The following is a 12,631-nucleotide window of genomic DNA, read 5'->3' on the forward strand; positions in this document are numbered from 1 at the left end:
TCATCAGACATGAAAGGGACTGGACAGTGGGTAGGAGAGAGATGCTGATGAAGAGTGAGCTAATTATATCAGGTGGACACTTGAGACTGTGTTGGCATCTCCTGTCTGGAGGGGGGATGGGAGGATAGAGAGAGTTGGAAGCTGGTAAAATTGTCATGAGAGACTGGAAGGGCTGACTCATTAGGGGGAGAGCAAGTGGGAGTAAGGAGTAAGATGTATATAAAATTATATGTGACAGACTGACTTGATTTGTAAACGTTCACTTGAAGCTCAACAATAAAAAAAAAAAAAAAAAGGAAAAAAAGAACCAGCTTTTACTCTTGTTAATTCTTTCAATTGTTTTTCCGTTTTCTATTTCATTCAGTTCTGCTCTACTTTTTATTATTTGCTTTCTTCTGGTGCCGGAGGGTTTATTTTGTTGCTTTCTATTTGTTCATGTTGCAGGGGTAATTCTTTGATTTTGGCCCTTTCTTCTTTTTGTATGTGTGCATTTATTGAAATACATTGAACTCTGAACACTGCTTTTGCTGTGTCCCAAAGGTTCTGATAAGAAGTGTTTTCACTCTCATTGGATTCTATGAATTTCTTTATTCCATCCTTAATGTCTTCTATAACCCAGTCGTTTTTGAGCAGGGTATTCTTCAGTTTCCAAGTGTTTGATTTCTTTTCCCTACTTTTCCTGTTGCTGATTTCTACTTTTATGGCCTTATGGTCAGAGAGGACGTTTTGTAATATTTCAGTGTATTGGATTCTGTTAAGGCTCGCTTTATAACCTAATATGTGGTCTCTTCTACAGAATGTTCCTTGTCCACTAGAAAAGAAAGTATACTTGGCTGCTGTTCAGTGAAGTGTTCTGTATATGAGGTCAAGTTGGTTGATTGTTGCATTTAGATCTCCGGTGTCTTTATTGAGCTTCTTTCTGGATGTCCTGTTTTTCACCAAAAGTGGTGTGAAGTCTCCTAGTATTCTGTGGAGCGATCTCACTTTTCAGTGGTGGTAAGAGTTTGTTTTGTGTATCTTGAAGCTCTGCCATTGGGTGCATAAATACTTAATATGGTTATATCCTCCTGGTATATTGTCCCTTTAATCATTTTATAGTGTCCCTCCTTGTCCTTTGTGGTGGATTTAACTTTGAAATCTATTTTGTTGGAAATTAATCCTGCTACTCCTGCTCTTTTTTGGGTGTTGTTTGCTTGGTATTTTTCCATCCTTTTAGTTTGTTTGTGTCTCTAAGGTGTCTCTTGTAGGCAGCATATAGACAGATTGTGCTTTTTTATCCATTCTGCCACACTCTGTCTCTTTATTGGTGCATTTAGTCCATTTACATTCAGTGTAATTATAGATGAGTTTATTGCTGTCATTTTGATATCTGTTTTTGTGTTGTTGACAGTTTTTTTCCCACTTAATTTTTTTGTGCTGAATGATTTATCTTTATATATTGTCTTTTATTCATTGTTGATTTCCTATCTGCTGAGTCTCTACTTTTTTTCTTGTATTTTATTTTGATGAGTAGGACAGTTAGTCTCTTTTGTGGTTACCTTAGTATTACCCCTCTTTTTCTTAGATTAAACCTGACTTTTTCATTATATTGCTTTGTCTTCTCCATATGAAAGATCTATGACTCATTTCTTAGTCCCTCTGTATTGTTTTAATATTGTCTTCTTTCACATAATATTGCTGTTTCCCTGTTTTGAGTGGTTTTTTAAATCTTGATTTATTTTTGTGATTTCCCTGTCTGGGTTAACCTCTGATTGCTCTGCCCAGTGTTCTAGTCTTGAGTTGATACCTGATATTTATTTTCTAACCAAAAAACTCCCTGTAGTATTTCTTGTAGTTATGGTTTGGTTTTTACAAATTCCCTAACCTTCTGTTTATCTGGAAATGTCCTAATTTCACCTTCATATTTGAGAGACAGTGTTGCTGGAAACATGATTCCTGGTTGGCAATTTTTTTCCTTCAATGCTTCGTATAAGTCTTTCCATTGCCTTCTTGCCTGCATGGTTTCTGCCGAGTAGTCCGAGCTTATTCCTATTGACTCTCCTTTGTTAGTGACTTTTGTTTTATTCCTAGCTGCTCTTTAAATCCTCTATCTTTGGTTTTGTCAAGTTTGGTTATGTCTTGGTGAATTTCTTTTAAAATCTACCTCATGTGGAGTTCAATGAGCATCTTGGATAGATAGCTTCTCATCTTTCACAGTATCAGGGAAGTTTTCTGCCAACAAATCTTCAACAATTCCCTCTGTATTTTGTTATCCCTTCCTGTTCTGGTACTCCAATCACTCGCAGGTTATTTCTCTTGATAGAGTCCCACATGATTCTTAAGGTTGCTTCACTTTTTAAAATTCTTTTATCTGATTTTTCTTCAAATATATTGGTGCCAAGTACTTTATCTTCAAGCTCACCAATTTTGCCTTCCACTTGCTCAATTGTACTCCTCTTTCTATTGAGTTGTCTAAATCTGTAATTTTATTGTTCATCTTCTGAATTTCTGATTGCTGTCTATGGATCCTTGCAGCTTATTAAATTTTTCATTATGTTCTTGAATAACCTTTTTAATTTCTTCAACCACTTTATCTGTGTGTTCCTTGGTTTGTTCTGCGTATTGCTTGATCTTTTTAATCTCATTCCAGATGTCTTGAAGAGTTCTGTATATTAATCTTTTGAATTCTGCATCCAGTAATTCCAGGAAGTCACCTTCATCCAGAAGATCCATTGGTTCTTTGTTATCAGAGCTTGTTGAGGCAGTCATTGTTTCTTTACGCGACTTGATATTGACTGGTGTCTCTGAGCCATCTATAAGTTATTAATTTTTTGTTTGCTTACTGTATCCTAGCTTATTGCTTTGTTTTGTTTTGATATGCCCAAACAGGGTTGCTTGAGTGAGCTAGCTTATTTTCGCCTTTGGAGTTCTGACGTCCTGTCCCCAGATGGCTAGAGCTGTTATCAGGCATATCAGTCTGAGTCTATATTCACTTTTCTTGTATGAATTCAGCTCAGGTGTCCAGGTAGCTGATCATCAAGTGTGTGGTAAAGGCTCTGTCCTACAGTCTTAGAGGGACAGGGGTGATTGGTGTAGGTACCGGTATCTGGTTGCAGCAGGTGGTCATGCTCTGAACAAGGCAGAGGGCTGACAACCGTCCCCCAAGTCTGTGAGGGAAGTGTGTCCCTGTTCTCTAGAGTGCACAGGTGGGTGGATTCTGCAGACAGACCATGGGCACCCTAACCTTTTTGCTTTAAGGACTGGGAGGTACCAGTTGTCCTTTGACCACTGTCACGGGTAGCTGGGTGACCTGAGTGGAGCCACCAGTCCTTAGGCCCCTGATGTGGGTAGGTGAGGGCCCTGTTTAATAGGCAAAGTGATGTCAAATATCAAACACCCACCTCTTCACCACGCAGCTATAACAGTTGCAGTCTGCCAATAACGGCCTATGCTCTTGAAATAGGCCCACACAGGTCCATGCAGGGGGGAAAAGTACTCGAAGTTTATGCATGGACAGGAGTTGCTTCTGTCCTTAGCTCCCCCAGTTACTGGAGGTGGCAAGTTATCTCTTCCCCTAGTTGTGAATTTATTCCTACTCCAAGGCCGGGAGGATGGCTCCGGGTGCTCAACAGGCCGTATCTCAGGCCAGGGAAATCAACAGCCTCTGAAGCCAGTCTGGGGGGAGGGGGTGCAGTAAAATGTAAGCAAATACTTAGCATTTGCTGAGCGTGCTATTATTCTCTGGTTCCGGAGGTTTGAGTAGGCTGTGCAGCTGGCTGCTTCTTCCTGAGGAAACTGTGGCCGAATGCTACTAACAGCCTGCTGCAGCTGCTCCCAGGAGCAGTGCCTGAGGGATCCCGGCAATTCAGGTCCGGCAACTCCTCTCTGCTTCTGAACCATCTCTACCTCCCCCTGCCACTCAGTCCGTTTTCTAATTTTGCCTTTGATGTTCAGGACTCCTAGTTTGTCATAAATATAATCATTTCGCTTTTTTTTTTTTTTGGTCTTTGATGTAAGAGGGATCACAGGAAGCATCTCGCTATTCCACCATCTTGGCCTCGCCTCCTAATTTACTATTACTTTAAAGTCAGTGTCTAGTAAGTAAAAAATTATGGTCAATTGAGGGCTGACATCTATTGCACTTCTTTTGTTTGACCTAGGTTCTTGATGTGCATAGTCATTTTTAATTGAGTGTTGGGAATTACATATGGAAGTTGATGTCTCTCTATGGAGAGGGTCACTCTATCCTCTGGCAAGCAAGCAAAAATAAAGGCAGATTATCTCATCCAATTAGTGGTTGAGCTGATCCAAGGCTGAGTTGCAGTGTTTGTGAGGCATGGTCAACCTCTGGATTGGCTTCAGTTTTCAGGATTAAGCCCCCTAGGTGTCCCATCTATAAATCTGGGGTGTTTAATTTCATGGGTCTGTTTTTCTTGGTGCATACTTCTTTTAATTACTGTATTTAGCTCAGTGCCCTTATGTCACAGTGTCAGTACACAACATGTAGGCTAGTACCCAACAGCATCAGAAAGTGCGATTTTCCAGTTAGTGGGATATTCTAGTTAATAGGGTGTGGTTGTGGCATAGAGTATTGTAAAATGCACCTCACACTGGTGACTGTCTCGCATATGTAGCTGTGTAATGAAATTATAGAACCGTAGATGACTGTGAAGATCAAGTACGTTCTTCCAAACCAGGTGCACTTTGGAATCTGTCATTGCCTGATGGTCTTTGTTTTGAACAATGCTAATTGTGATCATGTAGATATACAGAAATGTTAGTTGATAGCCTTGTTTTATAGGAGCTTTTACTATAACAGCTTCCTCTTTGCGTTCCCCTTTTCCATCTACAGACACAAAAATGCTAAAGTTTATGTTGAAATAAACCTCATAGCTACCTAGTTCATTGCTGGGAACATAGTGAGGGCTCAGGAGATACCGGTTCCCTCTCCTTTTGATTACTACTGCAAGTGTTAATCCAGACCAACGTCATAAACGTCAACAGAGCACTCTGAGGGAGTGGGACTGTCTCTCGATTACTAGGCTGAATTTGGATTGAGTTCTGTTCAGCAGGCTTTGTGGAACTATTAAAGGTTTCTGAGAAGTTGAGGGATGGGACCAAAGTTTACCTTTAAAGGCCTGAAATAGTTTGTGGGAAATAAGAGAGACTGGAGCCTGAAGCAGCACTGTAAAGTAGGGTATATAAGGTGAGAGAGGCAGAAGTAGTAAGTGTAAGGATGGAGTGGAGGGCAGATATGCAGGACAAAGTTAATAGGACCCAGCAACTGACTGATGGCTGGGGTGGAGAAAGGTAAGGTGCAGTTCAAGGTTGGGCATGGGGGCCTGAGAAAGTGATGGTACTATGGACAGGAACAGGAAACTAAAACTATAAACTCAAGCTTCAGTTATACTGTTTTTCAAGTTCACTTTAGACATCTGAGCTGGGGAACTTGATTCAAAGTCATACGCAGAGAAGAGATATGAACACAGAGAACAAAGACAAACCAACACCTAGGTAAACCAAAACCAAACCAAACCCAGTGCGTCGAGTTGATTCCGACTTATAGCGACCCTATAGGACAGAGTAGAACTGCCCCAAAGAGTTTCCAAGGAGTGCCTGGCAGATTTGAACTGCCAACCCTTTGGTTAGCAGCCATAGCACTTAACCACTATGCCACCAGGGTTTCTCAGAGAAAAGAGAAGCAATCTCACCATTTCTCCCCTCACTTCTCTGCCTTTCAGGAAATAGCCAAAAGCTTAACCACTATGCCACCAGGGCTCCTTAAAAGGCTCCTTAGACACAGTATATTAAAAAAAAAAGTTGCTGTCAAGTTGATTCCAACTTAGAGACTTTATAAGACAGGGTAGAACTGCCTCACAGAGTTTCCAAGGAGCAGCTGGTGGATTCAAACTGCCCACCTTTTGTTTAGCAGCCGTAGCTCACCATAGCTCTTAACCACTGTGCCACTAGGACTCCAAATAGTATATTAAAACACATTGCTGTCAAACTGACTCATAGCTACCCTATAGGACAGAGTGGCTATTTTACAAATTTAAAAGACAAACTTTCTAAAATTCTTCCTTGCAGACTTCAACTCTTTTGCCCTAAATAATAAAGCAGGTAGAAAAGAAATGAACAACATATTGGTACACTAAAGGCCCACTTTATAGGTGAGAAAACTAGTATTCTCCTGAGTTCTTGGCCCCAAATCGGCCATCTTGCAGTCAGAAATACTACCCACCTTTAAAACTTAAATCTGATGCTTTCATTCATTTTTAAGCACTTATGTAACACAAATTCATTTCCCCCTTTTCCAAATTGTACCATAATTTTTTAATTTTTATAATTTTTATTGTGCTTTAAGTTTCCAAATCAAGTCAGTCTCTCACACACAAACCCATATACACCTTGCTACACACTCCCAATTATTCTCCCCCTAATGAGAGCCCACTCTCTCTTTTCGTGTCCATTTCGCCAGCTTCTAACCCCCTCAACCCTCTCATGTCCCCTCCAGGCAGGAGATACCAACATAGTCTCAAGTGTCCACCTGATCCAAGAAGCTCACTCCTCACCAGCTTCCCTCTCCAACCCCTTGTCCAGTCCAATCCATGTCTGAAGAGTTGCCTTCGGGAATGGTTCCTGTCCTGGGCCAACAGAAGGTCTGGGGGCCATGGCCACCGGGGTACTTCCAGTCTCAGTCAGACCATTAAGTCTGGTCTTATGAGAATTTGGGGTCTGCATCCCACTGCTCTCCTGCTCCCTCAGGGATTCCCTGTTGTGTTCCGTCAGGGCAGTCATCGGTTGTAGCTGGGCACCATCTAGTTCTTCTGGTCTCAGGATGATGTACTCTCTGGTTCATGTGGCCCTTTCTGTCTCTTGGGCTCATAATTGCCTTGTGTCCTTGGTGTTCTTCATTCTCCTTTGATCCAGGTGGGTTGGGACCAATTGATGCATCTTAGATGGCTGCTTGCTAGCGTTTAAGACCCCAGACACCACTCTTCAAAGTGGGATGCAGAATGTTTTAATAGATTATGCCAATTGACTTAGATGTCCCCTGAAACCATGGTCCCCAGGCCCCTGCCACTGCTACGCTGGCCTTCAAAGCATTCAGTTTATTCAGGAAACTTGTTTTTGGTTTAGTCCATTGTGCTGACCTCCCCTGTATTGTGTGCTGTCTTTCCCTTCACCTAAAGTAGTTCCTATCTACTAATTAGTGAATGCCCCCTCCCACCATCCCTCCCTCCCTCCTCTCGTAACCACAAAAGAATGTTTTCTTCTCAGTTTAAACTATTTCTCAAGTTCTTATAATAGTTGTCTTATACAATATTTGTCCTTTCGCAACTAATTTCATTCAGCAATAATGCCTTCCAGGTTCCTCCATGTTATGAAATGTTTCACAGATTCCTCACTGTTCTTTATTGATGGGTAGTATTCCATTGTGTGACTATACCATAATTTATTTATCCATTCATCCATTGATGGGCACCTTGGTTGCTTCCAATTCTTAACGGACTGCACTGTTTTGTGGGAAACATGACTCATGTAATAAATTCAAATACTGGAAACTGAGAATAGGTAAAATTAACAATTCCTGCTGCCCTCAAATTCTCGAATGTACATAAATAATGACAATGAGAACGTAGAGAACTGGTTTGCTGAGCACTGCGTCCCAAAAGCAGGCTGTCTCTATCCCATATACCTGTGGTCACCATGGGGTCCTCAGCACAGCTTCTCTTTCCACAGAAGCCCCAGTGACCACCTCCCATTTCCTCCATTCAGTCCCCAAATACCCACTGCCAAGACCACAAGATCCCACATCACTGAAGCCTCCAGACCCTATGGCCTCTGACACCCCAGACCCCATCACTCACCCCACAGACCTCCTATCATTCCCAGATTATAGCAGTCGGCTCCACATTGACTGTCCATAACTCTTCATGTTTTCACTAACACTGTGCCACATTTTACCACTCACCTGCACTGCTCTTCACTCACCATTTACTCCCACTCTGCCCCCATTCACCACTACGACCTCCAATTTACTTACACCCTGTCCTCATTTCCAACTCTCACTCTCTATCCCTCATTATCCCCACTCACTCCCACTCTCCCCATTACTCATATTTAAGTACACTGTTTCTTCTCCAGTAATTCACTCCACCTGGTATTCTCTCCATTTATCTCAACTTTTCCCCTTATCCACCCCTACTCTGCCCCTCATTACTCCATTCACCCACACTTGACCCTTCACTACCTTCCTCTCTCTCCCTAATTCCAGTCCATTTATTCATATCCTACTGTTCATGCCCATTCCTTCCCCTCCAGGTCTGTTCCTCACTCACCTTCGTTCATGTACACGCTGCCCATCAGGTTGCCATCTCTTTCGCAGGAAGAAGGAGTCCAAGATACACCTGAAATGGAAAGACTTAACCTCCCAACCCCACCCCACTGCAGGATGACCTTTGATGAGTCAGTTAGATTCCTTCTCAACAGGAAGACAAAACAGCTTCATTTCCAATCTTTTTAGGCATCCTCCCAGCAGACTGCACCAGGAGCTGGCCAGTCGCACCCAATTTCTTCTCCAAGCATCCTTCTCCCTGGAAAGGGACTGAATGTGACATGTCTGAATTACATAGCCTATTAAAAAGTGAGCCAATGCTTCATTTTCTTGCAGGATAATTCAGAAAAAAAGGCCCAGAGGACCCAGACAGGATCTCAGATCTAGCTTACCCATTTTGTTTTATCTAAACACTGACCATCCCCAGGTTTTGCATAGCTTGGCCTGTCCAGCTCCACCAGATAGCCTCAGTGAAAAACTGCAGAGGCATGAGTGCCACAAATATGGTAATTCACACAGGAGTACCTCTCATTCTGGAGCAAATGTGCTGAGGCTACATGGTCCTCAGCAGTGTCCATTCAGACCATCGCTCTCAATCTGTCGCTCACCATGGAAAATGTTATGTGTTACCATCAGTAATGTGACCTTGAGCAAGTAGATTCATGCTTTACATTTCTTGTAAAAAAAATGTATATATATAATTTAAATCACTGTGTTAAGATACGGAAAGACATTGCGGGCTTTAGTACAGATATTTTCACAGATGGCACTGTGCATAGTAAGTTAGAAGTGTATTCCACTCTTAATTATTCTAGGTTTACAGAATGTGCTCCCAGCTGACCTGGCAATTACTTCATTTGGCACCCTCAGGAAAGTAATGCCTATGTCCCTTTGGAACTGACTGGATATCTGTTGTTCTGACTGCACAGCTATTCCATTCATTCTTTTTAAAAAATTAAATTCCAAATTGAGCATATCTATATTAAGTTATTAAATCCTGTATCTAAAATCTGACTTCATTATAACATTAATAGTATAAAACACGCTTTTTAAAAAGTTTTATTTGTTTTTTTGAAAAGATAGTACATCCTCATAGAATAATTTTCAAGCTATGAATGGATATACAGTTATCTCCCTCCCTGTCCCATCCCCCCAGCCACCCACTTCCCTTCTTCCCAGAGGTAATCAAAGTTACCAGCTTCTTGCGTATCTTTTGAAAGAGTTTATGCATATACAATCAATTTCGTACTTATCAATTTTTTTCCTTTTTATATACAAACGGTAGCATATTATACTCATTATCCTGCATCTTGATTTTCTGACTTGGTAACATATCTTTTTTTTTTTTTTTAACATATCTTGGAGATTATCCCGTATCAATACATAAAGAGTGTCCGTCCAAGTTCTCTTTGGTTGGTTGGTTACATATGTATGTATGTCTCTGCTAGTAGTCTGCTGTATGAATATACCATGATTTTGGAAAATAGACCCCTGAAGTTATCATTTGGACAGCTTCCAATCTTTTGTTTTTGCAAACAGTGTATCAATGAATACCTCTGTGTGTTCATCATTTTGTACATGTTTGAGTATATACATTCCTAGAAGTAGAAATGCCGGCTCAAAAGCCATGTGCATTTCTGGTTTTACTTTTTAATCCTTCATCTTTGAATGAGAAGAATTTTTCCTGAACTTACTATTTGCTAGAGGTTACAGATCAGAGTTTTTCTTACAACTGGGAGTTTTATTTGTTTTTTTGCATGTGTGTGTTCTTTCAGACTTTACTTCTCCCAAGCTAGCAACTTTAGGGTTCTTCACAAGAAAAAGTACCCACTCCTCTTCCAGCCCCCACCCCCTCAACTGCTCCTGCTGCCAGTACAGACAACTTTCTGCAAATATGGCTTGTCTGAGTGATTCCTTGTCAAGGCCCCCACGTGTTTCTCCTCAGATCCGAAATGGGTTTAGGAAACACCATACCTTCTATCTGCCCATGCAATCTGTTACTGTTGTTGAAAAAGATACACGGTTTTGTACCTCAGGATGTATGAAACTCAGATAAGAGTCCTTACCAGTGCTGTTTTACATCTGGAGCCTTGAGCATTCTCTCTCTGAAATCTCCTGTACTGGCACTTGATTCCTGCTGACTCTAGCAGCCCTCTTATTAGAGTTTCAGCTTTCTCTCAATTTTGTCAGATACTGAGATTACACTTCTGCTTCTTTTTCTCCCTGTAGATTTTGGGTGAAGATTGAGATGAAAAGAGGAAAGACTGGCTTTACTCCCTCATATTTAAATCAGAAGTCAGAACATAGTTTCAAAATATTAATTAAATTGACAAAACTTTCCTTCAGTGTACATAACAGACACTGTTGATTTACTCTCTAACGTGTGATGTGCTTTGACTTCCAGGTGTGGCCTCTCCCATGGGCTTTCTTTCCTGTATGGGTTCTCTGATGTACAATAAGGTTTGATTTTTGGGTAAAGGCTTTTCCACATTCTGTACACTTATAGGGTTTCTCTCCAGTATGAGTCCTCTGATGCACAGTGAATGTTGATTTTTCTCTGAAGGCTTTGCCACACTCATTGCATGCATAGGGTTTCTCTCCTGTGTGTGTTCTCTGATGTATTATGAGCTGTGACTTTTGGCTGAAAGCTTTCCAACATACAGGACATTCATAGGGTTTCTCTCCTGTATGAATTCTCTGGTGTATAATGAGCTTTGACTTTTCTCTGAAGGCTTTGCCGCATTCATTACATTTATAGGGTTTTTCTTCTGTATGAGTTCTTTGATGTATAATGAGGTACGATTTTTGGGAGAATGCTTTTTCACACTCATTGCACTCATAGGGCTTCTCTCCTGTATGACCTCTCTGATGTAGCATGAGATAGGATTTCTGAGAGAATGCTTTCTCACATTCATTACATTCAAAGGGTTTCTCTCCTGAGTGAGTTCTCTGATGTACACCAAGGTTTGACTTTTGGGTGAAGGTTTTTCCACACACATCACATTCATAGGGTTTCTCTCCTGTATGAGTTCTCTGATGCACAATGAGAGTTGACTTCTCATTGAAGGACTTCCCACATTCAATACATTTATGTGGTTTCTCTCCTGTGTGAGTTCTCTGATGTATAATGAGGGTTGACTTATCGCTGAAAGTTTTTTTACACTCATTACATTCATGGGGTTTCTTTCCTGTATGAGTACTATGATGTATAATTAGATCGAGCTTCTGTATGAAAGATTTCCCACATTTAGTACATTCATAGGTTTTCTCTCCTGTGTGAGTTTTCTGATGGACAATGAGGTTTGACTTCTGAGTGAAGGCTTTTCCACACTCATTACATTCGTAAGGTTTCTCTCCTGTATGAGTCCTGTAGTGTATGATGACAGTTGACTTCTCTCTGAAGGCTTTCCCACATTCAGGGCACTCAAACGGTCTCTCTCCTGTATGTGTCCTCAGGTGTATTATGAGCTGAGATTTCTGGCTAAATGCTTTTCCACATTCAGTACATCCAAAGGGTTTCTCTCCTGTATGAGTTCTCCAGTGCACAATGAGGTGTGACTTCTTGCTGAAGGTTTTCCTACATGCAGTACATTCAAAAGGCTTCTCTCCATTTTTAATTCTCTGATGTAGACTAAGACCTTTCTTTCGCCTGAGGGCTTTCCCACATTCTTTATATCCATATGGTTTCACCCCAGGATTTGTTTTTTCATATTCAGTATGGAAAAATAATTTTGTACACCCATTATCATGCTTCTTTCCTGAAAAACTACTAAATGAGTCTATATTATCTGCCATATTACTTCCAAATGGGTCATGTTTATGGGGTCTCTGTAATGAAGAAATAAGGTTTGTACTCAGATGAAGCGTGTTTCCAAATTCACTACATTCATGGCCATTCTTGGTGGTAATTATTTTCTGGTTAGGAACTCCATCTTGCATCAACAAACATTTATCTTGGTTATCCTGGTGCTGCCTCTCAATCTGTTCATCAACTTGGCAGTCTTCTTCTAGAAAGAAGTACAATAAACCATCTTTACACTTTGACATTGTAGAATCAACCTCCTTTAGAAATGCCCTGCCATGTGAAAGCTGGTACTATCATCTTATTTTATCAGAGCTCCTGAAGAAAGAATCATGATCAACAAATACTGTTCTTTCACTAACCTCCCAACTGCTAATCTTTTTGTTACCAAGAACAATCACCCTGACACCTCAGTCTTTCTTACTTCTACTTTGATGCCGTCTCTGATTTCCATCAATTCTGGGGGCTTGAAGTATCAGATTCTTTATCACCCTTTACCTTCACTTATCATA

At 40.9% G+C, this 12,631-nt stretch overlaps 1 protein-coding gene across 9 annotated transcripts in view; it reads right to left on the reverse strand.

Moving 5' to 3' along the window:
- Nucleotides 1-336: 336 nt before the first annotated feature.
- LOC100656046 (zinc finger protein 182) overlaps nt 337-12,631 on the reverse strand; it is a 66,320-nt gene continuing 54,025 nt past the window's right edge. For 5 of the 9 annotated variants that reach the window (XM_064278232.1, XM_064278231.1, XM_064278235.1 and 2 more), the window contains one exon: nt 338-12,324. In XM_064278232.1, coding sequence (XP_064134302.1) covers nt 10,694-12,324 — 1,631 coding nt within the window. In that variant the 3' untranslated portion in view covers nt 338-10,693. Of the gene's footprint in view, nt 12,325-12,631 lie in introns of all 9 variants that reach the window. The other 4 variants (XM_064278234.1, XM_064278233.1, XR_010319778.1 and 1 more) reach the window with 3 other exon arrangements.

The sequence above is a fragment of the Loxodonta africana genome, chromosome X, assembly GCF_030014295.1.
Source record: "Loxodonta africana isolate mLoxAfr1 chromosome X, mLoxAfr1.hap2, whole genome shotgun sequence".
NCBI lineage: Eukaryota > Metazoa > Chordata > Mammalia > Proboscidea > Elephantidae > Loxodonta > Loxodonta africana.